Raw genomic sequence first — 22,989 nt, forward strand, 5'->3', positions numbered from 1 at the left:
TATATTGTGGCTAATACTTGGGGGAAATACGCATTTTCCTCCCTCAAATCTCTAACCTCACATTTTTACTAAAGTCTCAAGTTATTCAGATAAATCAGGTATCCTATTCACAACAACCTTTGTGAAAAAGCAGCTAGGGTACGTTTTAAAAGCAAAAGTAAGTGACCTTGGAAAAGATAAAGTCAATGGTCATCAGATTCCTGCATTAAGTAGCTGCTTTGTAAATATTACCAGTTGTGTAAAAATTGGAGTTTCTAAAACAGACAAATGAAATCAGCTCATTTCAAACTTCTCTGAAAAAGACAGTCTTGCTGATGCAGTTCCTTGTCTTCCTAGTAAAGTTTCAAATTGAGGAAAAAAATTCAGATTAGATCAAGAATCAACTGAAAGCAGACTTGTTTGTTTACCTAGTCAGAAGGCATTCTGCCTAGCACATCGCCTGACACAGCTGGTGAATTAAATCCACTACAGCAGATCTGAACAGAGCAGAGAGGTCCACTCAAAATACAGAGAAGACAGAAATCCCAGAAATTCCACCTAGGGCCTCTTTCTCCTCCAGTCAATATAATATTAGTAGTTATTTCCTTAGCATAGCCAAAGAAACACGACCCTCAGGGAAAACAGCCAAAACATCCTGGAGATACTGAGGAAAAGGTCTTGTTTTACCAACATCAAAACTGAGGAACTATACAACTGCTTTGAGAAGAATCAGTACTGCCCTCCTTGAAACCCTCCTCTCCCCCCAAAACCCGCCTCAGCGAGGATGGAAACTGAAGTACATTCAGCTCGGTCTCAGCATTTTTTCTGCCTCTGATTTTATTTCAGTCTCGCATGCATCTTGTGTCCTATAACCTGTCTTGTTGCATGTTGGGGTGGATGTTAAAGTCTCTTCCTCACATCAGTCTCCACTTGTTTGTTTGATTACAGCAGATTTTCAGTAACTGGTCATAAAGTGAAGCTGAATTAGAACAGTTCACCGTTCTAACTTACTTTGGAAAGATTTGGGGGTTTTGGGGTACACATACATTAATTCTAGTGCATTATAAAATAGGACGTTTGGTACAGGTCTGAAATAGTGCTTAGTGCTTATAAAAAACTCAACTGTTATCATCTTCACAGTAATATTTCTCATCTCACTATCCATATCCATGAAGTCTCATCTTCAGAAAAAAGTTCACTGCACACCCAGACATAAATGCCTGTTTATATTTTTTACAGATCTAGTTCCTTTTATTTTCAGGCACCGAAACACACCACTCCTCTTTGCCATCTACCTTAGAACGAGAGGGAAATAAACCCACTGTTCTACATCACTGGAAGAATATTACGGCAAGAGAGCTTTTTAAGAAGACTCATGCTTCATGCATTAAAACAAACAAAAAAAAAATCAAGCTGGAATGCAAATTTCTATTGCATGCATATGTTATAGCTAAACCCCATTTAGCCACAGGTGATGTTTTCTTTGGCAAGACAATTACATGTAAAAGAACAATCTCAAAAATTTTCAAGAGAAATTAAATTCCTTCCTTAACCCTGAAAAACAACAAATGTCAGCATTACAAAGTCATTGCATGATGTGGTCAGTGACTGAACACCAAACTTCAATGATCTTCATGCAGCTTCTTGTAACATACAGGGGTACTGGGAAAATATTTAGGTCAATGCTTCAACCTCAGTTTGGACCCTCAGTCCCAAAGCAAGAGAGTATGTTCCTGACTTCTCAAACAGTAGACAGAAATGCACAGGTCACTCACTTTTTGCAAAAGGAAAGCCTAATCCCTTTTTTACTGAGTTGCCTAAATTGTGTATTGACATTACTTCAGAATTTTCATTTTGACAAAGTTAACCAAAGAAGCCTTTCTCAACTAGAAAATTACAGGACACCTCTCTTCATGCTTGGGCTATTTTCTGCTGATGCAATCTAGGCAAGCAATGTGCTAAGCAGTCAGGACAACGCATATCAGCTCTATTCTAGCAGAAAGAAGTGGGACAAGAGTAGAAATCTTCCAAATCAAAGGCCATGGGAAAAAGACTTTAAAAGAAAATTCCTCCTTCATTTATGCAAAACATGCCAAAGTTACTTCAGTATTTTGTTAATAAACATATTTTTAAAGACACCTCATGCAATATTGCTTCAGGAAAAGATACTTGGAAATAAATTTTTAGGTCTTTTATTTTATTTATTATAGACCTTTTGCTAGCACAATAAAAACATGGGAACAACAATTTTTGCCTTTAAAAATTACATTTTAATTAGTTAATTAAGGAGGTATTTTTATGGCAGCTAAATGTTATTCACTGAACAGCAGATCAATTTCAAAACAAGAAGGTGCTAGAAGAACAATGCATCTTCTCCAGAGCACTACCTGTTTATAATTTTAAGCCAAAATGCAAAGATTTCCTGTTTTGATTACCAAAGAATGGAAGCTGAATGCCTAAATGGGGTTATTACAGCATGAACTTGTTAGGGACACAGGCTTAGCTGCACAGAAGCATAGTTCATACACATACACAAACAACAGCAATACGATACACATTACCTGTCTGCTCTGTGTCCATGGCTGTATGGAAGAAATTGTACAATGATAATGAGAGAGAGAAGTAAAAGATGCACATGTGATTTCTGAAAAAAAAAACAACCTTCATCTTCTGTTCCTGGTACTCCACTAAGATCAGTTTCAGTGAATATGGACAGAATTAACCACACATTTCCTTATTCAAACAGGAGGATTCCTGAACATGCTAACTTTGTGGCTATGACACAATCATTGAAAGGGTGTCTAGAAAGGGATTTATGATTAACCACTAGTCAAACTAAGGACAATCTTGCAGTATATTGTAGTGAAATTGGCTTTACAATAAAAAGAGTTTTCCAAATGTGTTTCCTACTCTGTCCCAAGAATCAACTCATCACAGGGCTATAATGAAAGAATGGAAATCACAAATGATGTCCAAACAGGATAATAAATGAAGAAATTACAACAAATAGAAAAGGCAGAAAATCAGCAACAAATTATTTCTGTGATGGCAACAGGAGGAAATCAGGTAAGAACCATCTCTTAAGACCCACACAACGCCAATCAAAAGGGTACAGTGAAATATCCATTTGTCTGGAGTAACAGAGCACCACACTTTCAATTATTTAATACCATCATATAGAAGTTATTCTGATACGACCATGTGATAATCTAATAAATATGTATCGGTACTGCTGTCATAGCTATTCAGGGTGTAATGCAAGTAGAAAATAGAAACAAGTTTCTAAAACAAGCTGTGCTTAAGTGTTCTTTTCAATGACAGAAAAAGTATAGACCACAAAATGCATAGTGTAAAATGAACCACAGTATTTGATAGGACAGACTTAACCTTTATTCATCTATTTCTTTAAAAATTTGATTTTAAAAGTGGAAAAGTATGGAAGGGCACTCTTCAGAGTTTTATTATTAAAACGTTTATTTTCTGCTTGGAATTTTAGAAAGCAATGATACTGAAACATCAAGTTGAAACATGATGTTGAAAAACTATGTTAAGTTTTGACAATGGTTTCAGCTGCAACCTTCCTCCTGTGTTCAAGGGTCCAGAACTCCAGGTACTGTGCAAACTGGTAAAAATTCAGCTGACTTCAACAGAACTTAATTGAATACACCCAGATCAGGCTCATATACCTCTTTAAAAATAAAGGTGGATGCCGTGAGTCCATTTGAATTGTTTTACCAGCAGGTAAAACGCTAATTTTTCCCTCTGAGGCAACAGGAAAATACATATCCAGTCTGTCACATTTCACATGCTATCATAAAGTTCTTCCTTACATAAGACCTGAAAACCAAATTCTACTTCAGACTAATACAAACAGTATTCAAGGACACCAGGTCTTCTAGCAAATCACCTTAATGGAGAAATGCTCCAGGATTTACCTGCCATTCAGATAAAGGGTGTACCTTATTTCATCAAATCCTAACCCTTTATCCTTCTTTGAAGTTTTGAGACCTATCCTTTTTCTAACTAGTCCTCAAGCTAAATCCATCATTCTCAGAAAACTTACTTCCTCTCAGGATGATCACACAAAGTGATCTCAGATCATTTTAATAGAGACAAGGGTTTTTTTCAGCCAAGGGAGGGTTTAGCAAATCCAAATTATCTCCCCCAGGCTTGAATCTATGATCCTGCTACTATGCCTGAACCCTGCTTGGGATCTCTTTTTTTCTTGTTCTTTATTTCTCCACAAAAATTTAACTTTCTGTATCATTATACATTTCTGCCTACCTGCTGGGATACGACATTCAATACACTATTTGTCTGCTTCTCCCAGCTGTCTTTATTCTTTCTATCCTATTCCTTACACTAAATTCATCACTATAGCATCAGATTTCTTTCCACCAGTTTGATATATGGCATGCCCAGCATTTGTCTAGCATTCACTGCAGGACAGATGATAGCTTCACATTCAGGTCTCTCAATGCTGCTCTTCTAGAAGTTCTTGTAGACTTGCAATTTCAATTATCAGCTATTTTCCTTGTTAGAGCATTAATGTACTCTTGACACCAATGCCCAAGACAGTAGAGAAAACTAAAAAGTTGCTACCCGTCAGAAGGCAGTGAATGAATGCACACACAGTTATGCATGCCTAATTTCAGGTATGTTTACGTCTTTGTGCAGACATAGCAAAGAAGATCAGTACACTTAGAATACACCTCAAATATTCACTGAGAAGAGCATCTAGGACTACAACTAAGATATTATTATCCTAATCATAACTGGTTTTAATGTCATTATGACTAAATTATTTGTTATATCATCCTTCTGGGAGAACGTTGCCTCCTCTCTTGGCAGTATTGACTACTTAATTTACTTTATCTTCTTCTAGGTCTGAAAAGCACCTAATACTTTCTGAGTGCTGCCAAGATGTAAATAAAATAAAACAAAACAGGAACATCAGAGAAAGTAAAACACAATCAAAAAACTTCTAATTCATAGGCCATTTCTAAATAAAAGTATATAGACTATTTGCTTGCCAGTCCAAAGAGAACAGATCCTGCCTTACCTTCGGGCAGGAACAAAGGAAAAATGAGCAGGTGCATTTGGAGAGAAGTTCCTGGGACTGTCCAAAGGGCTACCACCTGTTTGAGAAAGTAAAAAAAAAAAAACAAACCCAAAAACATTTCATTCACATTTGCAACAAACAGAGTAAGTTTTCACTGTGCAGAAAGACTTTCAACTGCAAGTTGTAGACACAAATAATTGAAAATATGGAGCTTTGAGTCTTTGATCATTTGAGCATTAGTTTACTAAAGAAATGTTCCAATATGGATGTATCACTATTTTTCCACCTTTTAAAATAATTTAAGGTGTACATCTTCTTTCTTACTTTCAGGTAAGTAATGTATCACACATACACAATATAGTCTCTTAATATTTTGCAATAATTTCTGTATACAAGCTTTTCCTAACACTTCTCAATGAAAAACCTGAGTGAGAAATGACATTGATGACAGTTTCAGGAATAATAAATAGTAAGAAAGCATTTCTTCACAATGTATGTCAAGGCTGAACACAAAATTCACTGAGGAAAAAAAAAAAAGACATACCAAAGGAACTGCACATGATAATGAAAGGACTATACACATGTAAGATGATCAGGCTATAACGTATCAGCATTCACCCTAACTACCACTTTTCTGAAATAATACTTCGACCATGAAAATGAAAGTTTCAGTGAATTTATACAGTGAGGAAAAAATAACACTTCATTTTCACTTGGCACAAGGATACTTTCTCTGGGCTTTGTCATATGATGTGCAAGCATATGGTTGGTAAGTGGTATATTGCAATTTATTTTATTTCAAAGTAAAAAGCAACCATTTCATAGAAAGCCCTTCTGAAAGCCAGAATCATTTACAGACTAACTGCAGAAACCTTTGAAAGTTATGGATGAATTAGAAGCTTCATGTCAGTGAGTGTGCTTTCTTTTGGGCATATTCTTAAGTGGTTTGCTCTTTCAGATCCTTAATACAGCCAACAAAAGAGAAACTATACATAGTAAACATATGCCAACAGCAATTTTTTTTTTCCACAGACGATAAAACAACATTAAAATAAGAGCAGGAAAAATAAATAGATACAGGTCAAGCAATGCACTGCAAGGTACATAACTGTGGTCGTCAGAAATGTTTTCAAATTTAGATGCCATATGAAATGGATTTATTTTAAAAGTCATGTTGAGAAGTCAAATATCAATGATGAGTCATCTGCAAAGGACTTGTCTCTGTTTCAGGAGAAGTACTCAGTGCCCAGCTCACCCCCCAAGCCAGCACTGTTTGTGAGGTTACGGTCCCATCCAGGACTGTACCGAACTTAATTATAAAGTTGCATTAATTTCAACACAAGCTATTCATACACTTTAACTGTTGTGCTGAGCAGAAACGGAATATAAGCACTGTGCTCAGTCAAAGGTAACATTCACTCACACTTAGGCTATACAAATGGTTCACAAAAAACTGCAGTAGCATCTCTCCACAACTTCTTGTGAGCAAGGTGTGTGCACACCTGGCAAGCCTGCCTGGGCAGGCAGGGAGGAGGAGAGGGAGCACAAGCTAATGCCACCTGGGGTATGAGGATGGCCACAGTGCAGCACAGGCCAGCAAACTCCATCTGGTCTACAAGTCTACAAGGGGAAAAATAGCAGCTGGTTGAGATTAAAGCAGCCCCAGGCTGGTCTAACATGTGTCAAGGGGTGATGAGAGAACGGGAGAGGTAAGTGAATTCCAGACCACTTCACAATCTGCTTCACCAGGAGCAAACTAAATTTAAAACAAGGGGTTTGAGCAACAGGTTTGTTTTCCTTTGGCTTGGTTTTCTTTTGTGTTCTTAGTTAAGAACTAACAAAGAGTTCACAGTGCAATATAACACAATGCAAGTCTTCACCCCAAACCAGATACCATTTAACCCATTCCCAGTATATCCAACTGGGAAGGGGAGAGAGTGATCAGAAATCAATAACTAGATGATTTCTGGTGCTTCATTTATTAAGCTTGCACTCATTTTAATTCTTACGGTCACAGTGGAAAAACAGATACATTTTACTGCTTTTGAATTAAGAGAAGACTGGTTTGACAGTCTAGATGGCACTGCAAGCTTACAAGAAAGATGGAAGAAGGCTACAATAGCCACAAAGCGAGCAAATCAAAGGTGCATAAACGCACATGTCCTGGTAGCAGCATACAGCTAGGGTTAGGGTCACTATTGACTTGCTAGCAGAAAGCTGAAGGAGCATTTTAGGTCAGGAGGAAATGCAGCAGGAGTGAGGCCTTTCCGTGGTTATGTAGATCTTCTAACAAAGCAAGGAAGGCTGACAGTTTTGGTGGGAACCTTGGTCTTTGCCTCCCCATTTTTCAAGCTTTACTGCTGACAAACCCTACTGTGTCAATATGACCTTTTTGAACAAAAAGCCCATTGCCCAATGCTGTTAATAAACAAGCAATGAACTGCCACTGCCTTTTTATATCTTCATCAATCTTTTGTAAATTTCCCAGATTATGATCAAAATAGGATTTCAGAATAGCTAAGCAAATTGGGTAATGACAGTTTTTAAATTTTGAAATGACGTATGTTGGTGTTTGAATTCTTCTGAGCCTGCACAATCTGGTACAGAGATACTACTATTTTTTAAGCAACTACTTTTTCAGATTTATATGGCATATTTCCTTCCAGACACTGGAATTTTAATTGGATCCCCTGTGAGTCGCTTCTAGTTTTAAAATGAAAAGCAATTAGTTTTTCTACTCAATTCAAGTCTGGATGAAGCTTTTAAAACAACAACAGGGAGAAGGGGAATTACTACTTTCCCTAAAATTTCCCAGTACTGCTGCATCTGCTATAGTTGAAGGAGTTTTAATAAGAGAAGCCTTAGTGCAATGGTCTCGTTCACCAAGGCTGATCGAAACCCTATTTATTGTGTTAGCAAAGGTAAACTCCCCTGCTGCTCAAGGGTTATAGTTGGCTACTACTGAACCTGAAATGACTCTGTCTCAAGGGAGGCTGTTACACAGAATGATTACCCATTAGGTAAATCAACACAGCTACATGAACGTTAATAATTCAGGCATGAACCTTTACATTTTCCGGACACAGGAAGGAGGATGCAGCCAAAGCATTTGTATATCCACTACTCTCAAAGTACAAAACCGGACCTTACGGGCAACAGAGAGGTGAAAGTCTCAGCTATCATCTACAGACATGACATTCATCAGTTAGGTACTGAGTCCAAAAACTTACACTAGAACCATTTTGTAAAACCTGCTTCGGAGATTTGTAAAAATAAATAAATACAAAAGACAAAGTTGTTGTGGTCTTCTACGTAGGATATACTAACATTATTTGCTGGATATTAACACAAGCAGCTAAAGATCTTGTTGCATGCTACAGAATTAGCTGTCTTCCAGCACACATGAATCTTATAATGACCAAAAAATGTTTAAAGCACCCTGTGTGCCACCTGTCTCATATATAGTTCTCACACCATCCGAGGATCACACACATGAAATGCTGATGAACCGCAGCTTTGATAACCAGGGCAGGATCTAGAGCAGTATGTTACATACTCTGCCCACTCTAAAAATAATAAATAAATAGAGGCCTTAGTAATAGCCATTTTTCTGCCAGAAGGTGGAAATGAACTTGCAGGAAAGAGCAGAATAATTCAGTACCACAGTGCTGCCTGCGAGCAGCTCCCTGCACCTGCCATTACAGACAGGAGCAGCACAAAGGTCCCAGCAGTGATAAGCATCTCCACTGGAAGCCAGCGAGCAACCTGGCTACCTTACAGCTGTGGAAAATAAATTTTAAAATAGCCTGAACTTCAATCATCCAGCTGTAAGAACTTATCTTTTTCCTAATGAATTATAAAGATGATGTTGCTTTCTTGGATTGATTTTAAGCTTTTCGCTTTAAAATACGATCTAATGGTAACTTAGTAATCAACCCCCTAATGGGTATGCTATAACAGGTGTACTGTGCACACCTTCTCTGTAATTTTCAGATTTAAAGAATGGACTCAAACAAATACAAAAAATTGTAAGGAGCATACGTATATACCTTTTTTTCCCTCTGATTTTTAAAGAAAAATAATTTAGAACAAAAGGAGGATTTTCAAACCTGTACTCCTAAAACCGGCCACTTCAATCCAAGTTTGAGTGACCAGACAAGCAGAGTGACTTTACCACAAAGTTAACAAGCTGTAGCTTTCTATACCAAGGTCCCAGCTCATTTTGGAAAATGTTATTTCCTACCATTTGAAAACTGAATTAGCTCACTTCAAATCCATTAAGCGTTCTTGAATCAGAAGTGATTTCATGGCAGAGTTAAAATTGTTTGGATGTACTTCTATCACAAATGTTGACATCTCTTAAGTATCACTTTTCCTCTAAATTTTCTAGGATATGAAGTTGTCTGGCATCTTATATGGATGCTGCTTCAGATAGTAAGTGTACCTGCCCGGATCAGTGTTCATTAGGAGGCAGGTTTGCCTGATTGACAGTCAACTGTGCTATATCACACCCACCGACTTTTATATTATACACAGAAGAATAACTCCTGAGGCTAGTGCCATACAGGACTTGGTTTTAGAGTGGTTTCTAAACAGAAACATTTTTGAAAGCCTCCCTGATTTCTCTGCATACTTGCTGTTCCTTTGATTCATGAGAGGTTCAGAATGGGCATTAAGAGCAGCATGTTCAAGACAAAAGAGGCCAGGGAGAGGCTCCAACATTTCTTAGTAACTTATCAGTGTATGTTCCTGAACAAACAGATTGATAGATCCTGTTCAAATACTAAACAAATACCACAGCCTGTTCTCAAATTCACATCTCATATATGATATTTCTTAAGAAAATATTTGCAACTCTACTCTAAATTTCATCTACTTTTGTCTCTTGAATAAATTATTTTTCCCAGGGAAGACTCCTAAATATAGTACTGCTAGAGAACTCAAATTACAAGTAATTTATCTTCCTATGCTCTACTGGCTATTCTTGGAGGTCACAAAGGATATCCTTTTAATTAATAGTTTTAAATCCCATATGCAACATCAGAATAAAAAATGGAAATACTTGACAATTACTGTTGAAGAAAGATGGCACACCACTGATTAGTTACTCTAGTTTCTACAAGACAGCCGCATATGTCTAATAAAAGATAAGCTTGTAAAGTCTGAGACAGCATCAAAACCACTAAGAGCAATTTTTCATTTTTTAAATAGACAGAGGAGAAAAGAAACTCAAAAGAAAATATAAATGTTTCTATTGTGAACATTTCTGCATTTGTTTTCTGAGCAACGATCACGTCAACATCTTGTTGCAACCTGCCGAGCAGGGACACTTCTTCCATATTCTGAGGAGAATCTTTCTCTGTCACTTTAGGTAAAGGCTTGTACAGCCAATTTAGAATTTGTTAAATCCAACATATATATCAACTTTAAGAACAAAGTAAAGAGCACAACGTACTTAAGTGGAGAATCTCTACCAGGAAAAATGCCTTGTTGAAACTAAATTTTACAAAGTTATCACTATCATAATCACACACAACAGAACCAAGGGAGTTTGAAGTGAAAGGGAATTGCCCTATGCACATTTTTGGTCCTGTATTTTATCTGAGATGCTGAAGCAAAAAGAAACTGGTTTTAATATACTACTATTAAGATTTTGTTAACCTTTTAATTTGAAAATCATGGGCCATTTTAATAAAACAATGTCATTAAAGTAACTTCCCAGCCTTCCGGCTTTATAGCATCCCAAGCAAATATGACAAGGTTTTCTGAAAACTTAGGGTGGTTGAGGATTTCATGGGCATCCCTGAACAGTAATTTTGGTCATCTTTTTCCTTTCAACAGGCTCAATGTCAGCTCTCGAGATGTAATGCTCTGCAAACAGAAGCAGATGGCTCCTTCTAGCTGAGCTACTATCAATTTGCTGTTCTTTCTCAGCATTTCCTTAGTTTCAATCTCCAGAAAGTATTTACTGAACATACTACCATGTAGGAGGAGAAAAGTCTGATTATAATGAAAACAACAGTTACTTGTGTTACATGCAACAGTGATGTGCTTCCAGACAGGCGCCACTGTGGATGATGTGCCACAAATGTTCAAGCTGTTTCATGCTACTGACTGGTGCTCATTAGGGCCATACCTGAAGCCCAACCATCTTCTCTGGCATTTTTAAATACCGAAAACAATGTAGTCACACGTCACCTACCTCCCTCAGTAACAAAAACATCAAGGGAACATGCTGTTCAGGCAAGCTGTTGAATCTGCATGTGTGACACTTTCTGAAAATCCATAGGCTGACTACCCATAGGCATAACTCTAGGCTGAACAATCATTCTTTCTTTTTCTATAAAAAGAACATCTCCACACACTTCACCTCAATGACTAACAAGCAGTTGCCCATTTGCTCTGAAATGAGCATTTCCCAGTTGCTGCCATGGTAAAACTGGCAGTAATGCTAAAAAAAGGAAAGAACCCTAAATATCTCATGTTGCTCTAAGTAGCAGATAGAGCAAGGTGGCACAGCTGCCGGAGGCATACAGAAACAAGCAGGATGTTTCTTCTCATGAGAACTGCAGTTAAATCACTGGCACAAATTAATCATGCTAGGAGACTCAAAACAAGGTATTTACTTAAGTGTACTTATTTAATTTTATTTTACTTCATTCTCCATCTCAAGTTCTTTTGCAGGACGTAAGAGGACTGAATTCCCCAGAGAGAGTGGAGGACAGATATGGTAACAAACTAGAAAGTGCAGAACAGATGAGGACATAAAACATTTATTTTGAGACTATAAGGACCCTCTTACAAGTTAGAAAAGGTGAAAAACTATAGTCAGATTAAGTTTCAAAGAGCATATTTTGATGCAGAGTATCAATATGTTCAAACTGACTACAGTGAACACTGACATTTTTCCTAATGATTCCGAGGTAAAGCAGTCCTAGGGAGTTACCTGTGTGTCCATGAAGAGGGGAATGTGGTCGCGGGAGAGTTGGAGATGTGCTGGATGTTACAATCAAACTCTTTCTGTTGCTTGTCCGACAGCTGAAAGAAAGAAAGATAAACGATAAAGCATGGTCAGATGAACAAAAGCACCTGAAGGCAGGTCCTGCAGAATGTCTTTCAGCTAAAGAGAAATCTTTCAGTATTTCCTCACGCTCTCAATCTCGGTAGTGACCCTGCAAAGAAGTAAATATACAGGGCCGAAAGGTACTTTGTCAGCAACAAGTGTTTTAATACACTGGAAGCAATATAAAAACTGTATCTTATGCTGCACAGGCCACTAGAAATAGCTGACAACACATTCCTGATTCACAAAATATGTGCAACTCATGCTTTACAAATCACACAAAGAGCAGAAACCTGTAAAATACCCCAGAATGCTTCAGATATTCTTACCAATATCCAACCTAGCAAATAAATCTGTTACAATTATTTGCTATTACTATAAGAAACCAGAGCATATTCCTTAGGGCAGAGTTAAAATTACAAAGCAAAGTGTTAGCACAATTCAGCAGATGAGCAGGATTACTAATAAAACTTAAAACCTGAGATTCAAGAATCTTTGTGAACACGTGCAGCAATACCAATAGAAAACTCTGCAAAGCAAGTCTCAGACAAACCCTCTGCCCAATCAACTCCACCCGCTGCCATGACTTTGTTCCAACAAGAAAGCAACACTTCTGTATGAGGCAGCTCAGTTTTATTTTTTTTCCCCACTGGAGTTTCAAAACTTAGACAAATGAAGAGAGTTATGTGTTCCTCCATTTGCTTCCCAGCCTGTCATTGCTAGTAGCAAACTTTTAGCTCTAAATATGATTAAAGTAATTGTAATGGGCAAGGGAAACATTTTTAAATCATGGGAGCTGTGAGCCAGAGCAACTAGATATTTAAATCACTTTCTGATCACCACTTTTCCTGTTGTTAAACAGAACAGTCCAAGTTCCCAGCAAAATCTCACAACTGACCAAGTATTAAAGCTACATACATTATTCGTTGTACCTCTAACTTGCTTTCTAGATGGCAGAAGCATTTTTGCTTACTTCAGCAGTTCTCAAAACAGGTTACTAAAATCATATTGGTCTTGATAGGGAGGGGAGAATAGACAGGAGCTGGAAGGCTGAGCAAAGGCTGAACAAGAAGCTTGCTGGCCCAGCTCCGGAGATGTCCTGTGAAGCTCCACGCTGGGTTACCGCAAGCGCACGCAAAGCCTGTTTGCTTGCAGAGTTCCGAATGCTGATGTCTGCCTCGGTCCTTCCTGCATTGGCTGATCTTCTGGAACTGCCCAACAATAAACATGCTCAGGCTGCCAAGAACTACAATTTAATGCAAAACTATTTTGCTGCCACAGGATACAGTGCATCTGACTATTATTATTTGTAAGCTTTTTTTATTGCTGTTCTATAGGAAACTAGAGAACTCGATGCAGAAAAAAATACAACTGCACTGCCAACTATAATAAACAGTAATAAAGTTGAAGCACCATTAACTGCTATTCAGGCTCTTTAGTGTACTTAAAGCATTCCTCAAAATTATCCAACTGATTCCATACAATCTCCATTTACATTCATGTATTATTCAACAACAGTCCATCCAAAAACTGATTGCCATTGTGTACATCGTACAGAAAAACTAACAGCCTGATTTTAAGAAGCTTCAAATCTCAGTTCATGGATTTTTTTAATACATTTTCAGTCACTCTATTCCAGTAACGGTTGAAAAATACAGAATACTCAATTCCAACATTAATACCAGATAAACATTATGTTTATATTACTAGAAAATCTTTCTTGCAACATGGAAGTCCTGAGTATTCTAATATAATACATATCACTATGTAAGAAATAAAAAAATCCTGGCTATTTTAATACAAATTACAATGTAAGAATTTAAGATCTTGCTCAATATAAAACACTAGTACAATGAGAAGAGAGAGCTCCATCCTCTATGGTCATATCCCTTTGCTAAAAAGAGTTCCTAAAATACACTTTACCACAGCAATGTCTGGAGCTGGCTATGGAAACTTGGTATATTTAGGCATTACAGGGAACATGAACTGTCCCAAACTCAGAGCTTTTTAACTGCTTGCCTGCATTTGCCAAATTGAACCGAGTTTTACAAACCCATTTTCTCTGCTATATTTGCAAAGATAAAGACCCAAAAGAGAAAGGGTTAAGTGGCTGGAGAGCAAGCACAGCTGAGACCCGTTAAACTAGGTCAGGTTTACACAAATGTACCCAGAGGAGGGAATGGCTTGCAGTGAAAGCCTAGCCCCAAGTTAGAAATAAAAAAATTATTCTCTTTACACCCCTAAAACTGGATAACTTTCAATTTCCCTGGATCTCTAACGTGGGAAGGGGGAACATCACTTAGGCCCATTTAGCCATTTCTACGAACCATGTGTGTGGGCAATAAGGCAAAGCTTAAACACAGAGGCTAAAACCAGAACTTCTAATTTCTTGTATCTATGTTATATGATGAGAAAAATATACAAATACACACAATCATATTCTCTACTGGTTGAAGAGAGCTCTCTGGATATATACACAAAACTTCTAACAGATCTTGGAATCCCAGAGAAACTACAGAACAAGAGTGGTGAAGTCCTGCTAGTCACAAAAAATATAAAAAAAGGGGGGAATGGAGGAGGTAACATGAAGACTTCAGTTGGAAGTCACTACAACAGTATTTGAGCACCTCCTAAAGAAGAACAGCTAAATACAAAAGAAGTACAGCTGGCTTTAACCAGGGCTTTGTGCCAAAGAAATTCAAACTAGTCAATTTAAGTGTTGGCAGAAACAGTTCAAATGAAGAAAAAAATATTTCCTGGAAGATGCACTTTAGCCCGACAGACAGTACTAGGCTCAATACTGAGCTACAAGGCCAATGATAATGAGGAGGTCATATCATTAATCCTTTAAATTGCATTAATTATTGTTTATTACTGTTCATGAATTCTCCAAACAATACTATATGTTTCCTTGCCCTAAAAATAGTTCAATCTACTAAGAACACAGGAGCAGAAGGAGAAAGTAGAAAGAGAAAAGGTTACCTATATGTCTCTGAGTATTTTAACTAGAAAAAAAGAAAGTTCTTCACCAGTCCAGAGAGATTCCAAGCATTATTGTTTATAAGCCAAAGTTTAGCTATTTTCATTAAATGCAAGGCGAGCCTGACCCTGACCCTCCTTTCCTCTCACAATTTGGTATGGGTCTCATTAACCATTTTTTTCTCAGATCCCACTTCATAATTTCAGAGAACAAACCCCCTCCACATCTTCCATTTTAGGCAAAATACGATCTTAACAGCGCAGAGTTTCTGTACTGCCCAGAGTTGCAGGGTCGAGCTGCAGCCAGCGGAGTGCTTTGAAGGGCTGTCAACATGAAAATACCTCTGCTGCCACCCCCTGCCCTCCTGAGCCACCAAGGTCGCACACCCACACTGCCAAACTAAGTCTAGAAATCTATGAGAGCAGGAGAGCAACTTGATTTAATTCTGAACATGCACAGCAAAATAGATAGTTTATATTGAAATATTTGAAACAATGCCTTTGCCATCGCTACGGAAATTGTGCTTTTACTATTTCTAGAGTTAACTTCTCTGCCTGCAGTAAAAATAACATTTGTTACGTGTACTGAAGCGTTCCCAGCGCATTCTTGAAACTGAACACTGCGGGACATCGGACGTGGCTCTGGTAACTGGACACTGGTTTTGGACCCACTGAAATGTGCTCTGGAGCCAGCGCCCTTGGCCAGCATTATTCATGAGAACATTTGGTAGCGTACCTGCGAGCTGCATGCAGCCCGGGTGCTCTTCAACTACACTCTAACAAACCTTCTCCTATGCACCAACAGACAATTTGATGTCGAGCCTCCAAAATGAGCACCATTAGGACACCTGGTTTCATGTGCATTTTCAGTCTGAAAAAGAAATCAATGTTTCAGTTTCAGCATAAATCAATATTTGATTCTTTATTTTAGCAGTTTACTCAGGGGACATCTCTAACTCACTGAGCAAAACTGATTAACATCCATGAGGCATTCATGTAATGAAAGCAAGGGCCACAGAAAAATGATTTAAAAACAAATAACCAACACCACTATCAAGTAATTTCATAGCGTTGATGGTTATTAGAAATGAATAATGATAAGGAAGTTTCTCAAAGTCTATCTAAATTTATAGGCCTTGAAAAATTTCTCATAGTTGAAGCTGCTGAATGTGGAAGTAAACAAGATTAGCACCAATTGCACGAGTCTTCCCACAGACTTGAGGTAAAAAGATGTACAGAAAAATTATAGGTTAAGTCACATTTTGGTTAGTAATCATTAATGCATATGATTTGTATTAGTGATTGTTAATTATAGAGTTCTAGTTTTGTAAACCACATCAGGTTGTCAGAGTACCGGATTAACTCTTGCATTAACTAATAACTCCTTTGAAAATAAAATTTCAGAAGTTCAGCATCAGACTTGTTCCAGATTTGACATTTAATTCAGTGAGCCCAAATCCCTACAGAATGGGATCCAAAATTCAGAGCGATCACACCTACAGAAGCTATCTGTGGTTACATATTTTCCTAAAATGTACCATCACCTAACCAAATTTAACTAGATTCTCCTCTGATGTTACAGGAGTTTGGTTTCAGTTGATTTGTTTTACAAAGACTTCTTTATGAGAAACAGACATTTTGGAAATGAAAATAAGTATTTAAAATTTTTATTCACAATGACAGAAAATTTACAAAATCCAAAATCTGCATGTCAATGAATGCACCAGCTGCACGGCAATGTTAACTAGATGTGGAAGTTATTGTCTTAATTATAGTAATTCAAAGATGGAAGCAATTTTGTAAGCTTTAGCACTACCAACAACAGGGATAATTAGTTCTCTAAAATAGATAAGAATAAGTAAGCATCTGGTTCAACCAATTTTTTTTTTTTCCACGTTCAAGAATAGTTTAAAAGTTATTCATCCTAGAATAACTGTGAAAAAAACCTGTTATTATTCATGGTGTAGGTTTAGTGGTTTGCACATTCCTACAATAAATACTTCTTCTTTTCTCTTAAGGAAATACAGTTACGCTCGCTTAAGACTTGAAGAATGGAAGCACAAGTCCAACAAGCAACTTATTAAAGATCACAGACAGATTCTCCATCACAACAGACATGGGACTATCTTCTTCCCAGTGTCACCCAGGAAAACAGCATGTATTTCCTGGCATTAAGTCCCATGAGCAGGGAAACAATTTGGATCCCTTCCTGGTTACCTTGTCCAGACTAAGCAACTAAGGATTCTTTCTCCAGGGCATCTCTAGACAGTCTTTCCCTGCCATCCATTCCTTTATAAGGTCAAATCCCAACTCCCATGACCTTGAGACTAGATTGCGGTATTCCTGTTTCCCCCATCTTATTGAAGAAAGTCAATCCTATTGAACTCCGGAACCTAAAGGAATTTAGCCTTAAAGAAAAATAACAACGAAAACCAACTCCATGAGTGCAGGATCCTCTTCCACAAGAAGCTTGCATGGACTAGTTACTACAACCGTGATGACTACAACTACAGAAACAGATGCAAGTTGTTCAACAAGTCAGGCTCTTCTCGAATTTGCATTGCCCGCTGTTTTGAAGCTCATGTGAGGAAATAAACTGGACAAATAAGTATTTTTTAAAATAACTGGACACTTTGCTCCAAGTTTTCCGGCTTGCTGTAGGTGACAGTTGTACCAGGCTGCTGCAGACTCACTCTGTGTTCAAGAGTGTTTGTTCCACATAGGATGAAAAGTTTCATCCCCCCTCCCTTCTTTTTTTTAATGCCTATTTCATATTAATCCAGATATGTGCAATGTATGAGCTGCTTCAGACGAAGACATTTTGCACAGTCATCCACCAGGTATGAGAAAGTCTTCCTGGAAACTTTGCCATGAAACAAGAGAAAAGCCCTGCCCATATGGTTGAAGCCTTTCCCTTCTATATTAAAGTAAGATGTTAAGGGCTGTTCCCATGCCTCATGCTGGTACCAGTAAACTAGAGTCACTGTGTGGATTATTGTGGAAAGATGTGAATTCTGCAAGACAAGGAGCACAGAGATAAAAGATATAGTCAACTTGTGAAGTGTGGGCTGCACTTCTGTACAGATATCCGAAGAGAGCACGGGGGATAAAAATATGAAGAACGTCTTTTTTAAAAATGCCACACATTTCAGCATGCTAACAGACATGTTAACTGAAGTGAACAAGGAGTCAAGCAATGCAAGATTTACAATGCATGCGTTAAGTTGGATGTAGACTGGTTTTTTTGTTTTAAGGAAAATTAACATCTTAGTACTTGGGAATTAACTTATTACAGGAAAGACCATTTTCCTTTCATCTAAAACAAGCTACATGTTAGATAAACCCTTCTGCTTTTTCATTTAGAGCTCAAATTCAAGAAGCAGCATCACCTCAAGCTAAGAAATTATGGAAGAAAAGGCTAAAATTGCCAGTTCACACCAAATTTATGTCTAAATTGCCTAATGTTTGAGGCTAGTGCACACCTGCTTACATCAGGCTGTACAGTCCAGACCGTTTGCATTATTAACAACACAGGGACAACTCTGCAAAGCCAAACAAAATGAAATGTCACAACAAATTACAATGACTGGTACAGCCATTCTCAAGTAAATCAAGCCACTTTATTCTGAAATATTCCTCCCTCACAAATACACTCCAAACCTATCTTCATTCTTACATGAAAAGAAAAAAAAGTAAGAAGAAAAAAAATCTCTGATTATGGAAGAGATGCCCCAGAATAAATATAGACAGCATTTAATGGGAGAAAATATACACTGACCTTCTCAAGCATTACTATCTCCTACTTCAGTTGTGTTATGCATTATACTGCCATGAAGTTACATCGCAAAGTGTGAAAGGATGATTTAATGAAAACTAAGCATAACTGCATACTTTCATTTCCCATTTCCTCCAACTCTATTATTAAATGCTTCACATAGCATAACTGCTTTTTAAATAAGTCTCTACTTGGCAATTCTCACGGAAGATCATTTATCACATTTTTTTCCTCCAAAAAATCCAAGCAAACAAATTCAAGAATGAAATGACAAAGTGATTTTATATTGTTTCAAATCTTTTAACCGTGTAGCTTACAATGATATACAGGTGTGTAATATAACAAACCCATTCTAAACACTCTCCCTAAAGATGCATCCAGAAAACTAAGCATACGAGCTGAAAATGAAAAGACACAGTTTTCCAAGATTCAAAAGTGAGGAGGTTTAATATAAATCTTGCACAAAAAAATATGAAGAGTCACTTGGTTGCTATGTAGCACACAACGTGAACAGTTCTCTTCATTTTGTTTCAGAGCACTTTCTTTGTTTAAGTATCAAAAAATGTTACAAATTAGCTCTTTATCAGCTAATTGCAGTTTCAAACCTCAGTGTGAGGATAAATTACATAGCTAATTTAAAAGCTATTCTAACAATACATTATTTTGGAAATAATCTCCAAATCAGACTGTGTCAATGGAGCTGCCTTCTCTGCACAGAGCACAGATTTTCACACGGTCATACAGTAGAGTAATAACCAGGGTGGGAGCATTATGAATGTAAATGGGACTAAGATGTTTGCAATTAAATTATTTGCCAAGTTTTAAAAATACATATTCTGAAGGTTAGACCAACGAAATTGATACACATGGGTGATAAAATCTGTACTTTTCCTGTGTCAAATACTCAAATCAAAAGGTAATCTTCTCCCTAAAAAAAACAGCATCCAGGGTTTATTTTCTAGTGATGATTCACAGCCAAAAACTTTGCAATAGATTATACAGAGGCTTATAAAAGATGATGTGCCAATGATACCTTTGTAACTACATAGATTTTCACAATTCGATAGAGTCAAAAAGCTATTCCTCTAGTTCATACAAATTGTCAGGTCCGACCAGTCTGAAATTATTGCCAGATAGGGCAAATGCCAGAGCAGACATGACTCAAAGGAAATCCTACTACAGACAGAGCATGGGAAACGAAAATAATAATTTTTTTACATATATCTGTCTCTGAATACTGCTCTCCCTCCAAAAAAGGCAATGTAGAAATATTTGTGGTTCAGCAGACCCCAAGCTGAGTAGGCTTAGTCCATAGGTGGAAAGCAAATCTCCCTGTCCGTCAGCCAGCAGCATCCCTGGTTTGCCCCTAGGACTCTGCACTACTGGAGCTGACTATTCCCAAACTATAGTTTGGAAGAGGCGGAGAGGCCCTGTGCTCTCATCAGGTCCCCTGGAGAGGTTTTGCTCTGTTGGCGAGACTCATCTTTCCAACTGTGGAGATTAACAATAACAACCCTACCGAAGAGATTCAGGTTTTCTGCCTGCTTGGCAGAATTTTCTGTTTATGATATGCTTTCATACTAGCAAGAACTACAATCCTACTTTGGCTTTTAGGCAAACTCTTAGGTTAACGAGTGCTGGCCCATGCTTCCATCCCTGGTGCTACTGCTGTTTAGCAGATGATCCTTACTTATTGCCATCCTCAGTTCTCCTAAGGGGCAAGATGGACAACATGAACTTTCCTAAGAACCACCCAGCATATTTAACTTACAAGCACTTTCCAATCCATTAGAGTACAGAAAAGCCTGAACAGAACACGGGACCAGATCTGGACAAACACGCCAGAAGAGCAGACACCAGGGAGGGTGTGTTGTTAGACACACAAATCAACTTCCCAAGTCCTCATCTACAACCAATTCCTCACCATTTCAGGTAGCTTTGGGTAAAATCACCATCTCTCAATTTTTCACTTCTACATGCTTTAGATACAAAGGCTTCCTAGATACTTTGGATTTATCTCAGAAGCCAAAGTGACCAAAATAGCTGACCTTTAAAAAAATATCCACCAAGGTAAGCTGCAACATACATTATCATGCTTTGCACCACTGGTACATCGATTCCTTCATCCCTCCTACATTTCTGACCCATGCATTGCTCCAACCATTGCCTGCCATGAGAACCATGTTATTTTATCATACTGGGACTGCAGCTCCCCTGTTTTGAATTTTGCAGAGCTTCAATATAAAAAAACAAATGAATATTTAATGTGTAAACCACTCACAAGTTCATCTCCTATAGCAAAACATAGTAGATAATGAAGTAGATCCAGAAAATCAGAGTCTCAGTCTTAATCTGCTTACCTTACAATGATACTTTAAATTTCTATTTTTGCTTCTAAACTAAAAGGTAAGCGTTGACTTTGTATTTTCATTATAAAAGACCCTCCTCTTCCTAAAGCAATAATGTTTTCCAACTCTTAGCAGCTTCTTACAAAACAAAACAAAACCCCAAAGATTCAGCAGCATGTCAGCAACATTCTTAATAAGTATAGGTTGCTTCTAAAGACAGTCTAATGAAGAAAGGTTCTTTTTTTCAAGAGAGGAAAAAGTTTCCTGTGAAAGTATTAAAACATACATATGTATGCACACACACAAATATTCAGCCCCCAAAGCCCTTCAAACAGAAGCAGTGAAAACAATTTGCTGCTCATTACATTTGCACACACAAAGATGGGAGACAAATCCTCAAAAATATCTCTATAATACACAAGCAACGCCTGAGGTTGCTAAGGTAGGCTGATAATAGTCTAATGGAAATATTAGGAAAATAAACATGCTTAACAAAACTAATCTCAGCAAGTAAGCTACAAAACTTTTGACATTTGTTCAGGACTAAGCTGTCTTAGAAAGGGACATGCCATGCTTTGCCAGCCTGGACTCAAGAGGGGCTGAGCAGAGCTGCTCCCCACCAAAGCAAGATAAAGGCAAGACGTGCGTGCCGGCATGCTGCTTTAATCCAAAACAGACATCGAGAGAGAATACATATTGCTCAGTTTGTTTCCTTCAGCTTTGCGAAAATAAATGCTGCTTGGGACCCTTCTAATCAATACACTCATTGAATGACTGAGAGGGAAAAAGGATACCTAGATAAGAGTTGGCTCTAAATGTTAAAGAAGTTGCCAGACAGGAGCTAGAGTTCTGTGGATATCGAAAATGCTCAGTGTAGCAAGTAAAACCAGTATAAATTTATGTAAAGAGAAATACTATGCTTGCTAATCAAGTATCCAGTTATTTGCTCCTTACTTGTTCAGGGAGGCAGGTCTGTCAATAAACCACTGTCTCAGATAAAACCAACGAACTTAAAAGACATGAAAAAAGACTTACAAAAATATAGTGGCTAACTATACTGCAGTGTATATCATATCAAATAAGCAGCCTACTTTAAAATAATAAGAAAATACGCCTGTAGAAGGCATTTCAAGTTAATGGAGCAATGAAACCACAAAAAGGCAGAACAAGAGGGGGAGGCATGGGGTGCGGATCCCAGGCTGGCACAAAAAGCAACCCCCACATCTCCAGCAAGGGTAAGTTTCTGGAACAATCAAGCCTGATTACATGTTAAACCTCATTCTTTTGTGTAAAGCTTACTTGCTATCTGAGCCAAATGTTCATTATCCAATTGCTATCAATTTTTTATACAAGGATGGTCGTTCCAGTTTAATAACTATACAAACGCATCTACAAATAGATACACACACACAGAGAGTTTTGAAATTTTAGGAGGTCGAAGCTGAAACAATCATTCACAAAACTAAGCAGAAGAAAAACACAAACATTAGAAGCCACAAGCTGGGAATTAAAGCTTGCTGCAGTTCTGCCATTGCCTAAGAAAGTATCCTTGTTTTAAAAGCTATTCTACTTAAGAAGGCTGAAGATTAAAATCAAAATCAATTCCGCTTACAGTAAGATGGTGGAGAGCAGTAAGTACAAGTACATGAATGTATCAAAAATAAATGGATGGTAGCAGTGATGACAAAAAGGAATCATAGAAGAAAATAGGAAAAAAAAAATCCTAGTAAAATCACAGAGCCGTAATTTACACAGCTGTTAAAAAAGCAGATATCTAATAAAC

The 22,989-nt window shown here is 37.7% G+C and overlaps 1 protein-coding gene across 7 annotated transcripts in view; it reads right to left on the reverse strand.

Moving 5' to 3' along the window:
* Positions 1-22,989, reverse strand: part of MAST2 (microtubule associated serine/threonine kinase 2) — a 197,486-nt gene that overhangs the window by 56,529 nt on the left and 117,968 nt on the right. For 4 of the 7 annotated variants that reach the window (XM_072867323.1, XM_072867320.1, XM_072867324.1 and 1 more), the window contains 3 exons: positions 11,988-12,079; positions 5,042-5,117; positions 2,541-2,561 (listed from right to left, as the gene is read on the reverse strand). In XM_072867323.1, coding sequence (XP_072723424.1) covers positions 2,541-2,561; positions 5,042-5,117; positions 11,988-12,079 — 189 coding nt within the window. The remainder of the gene's footprint in view (positions 1-2,540; positions 2,562-5,041; positions 5,118-11,987; positions 12,080-22,989) is intronic. The other 3 variants (XM_072867325.1, XM_072867322.1, XM_072867321.1) reach the window with 1 other exon arrangement.

This window comes from Ciconia boyciana, chromosome 7 (genome assembly GCF_034638445.1).
Source record: "Ciconia boyciana chromosome 7, ASM3463844v1, whole genome shotgun sequence".
In the NCBI taxonomy this organism is placed as follows: Eukaryota; Metazoa; Chordata; class Aves; order Ciconiiformes; family Ciconiidae; genus Ciconia; species Ciconia boyciana.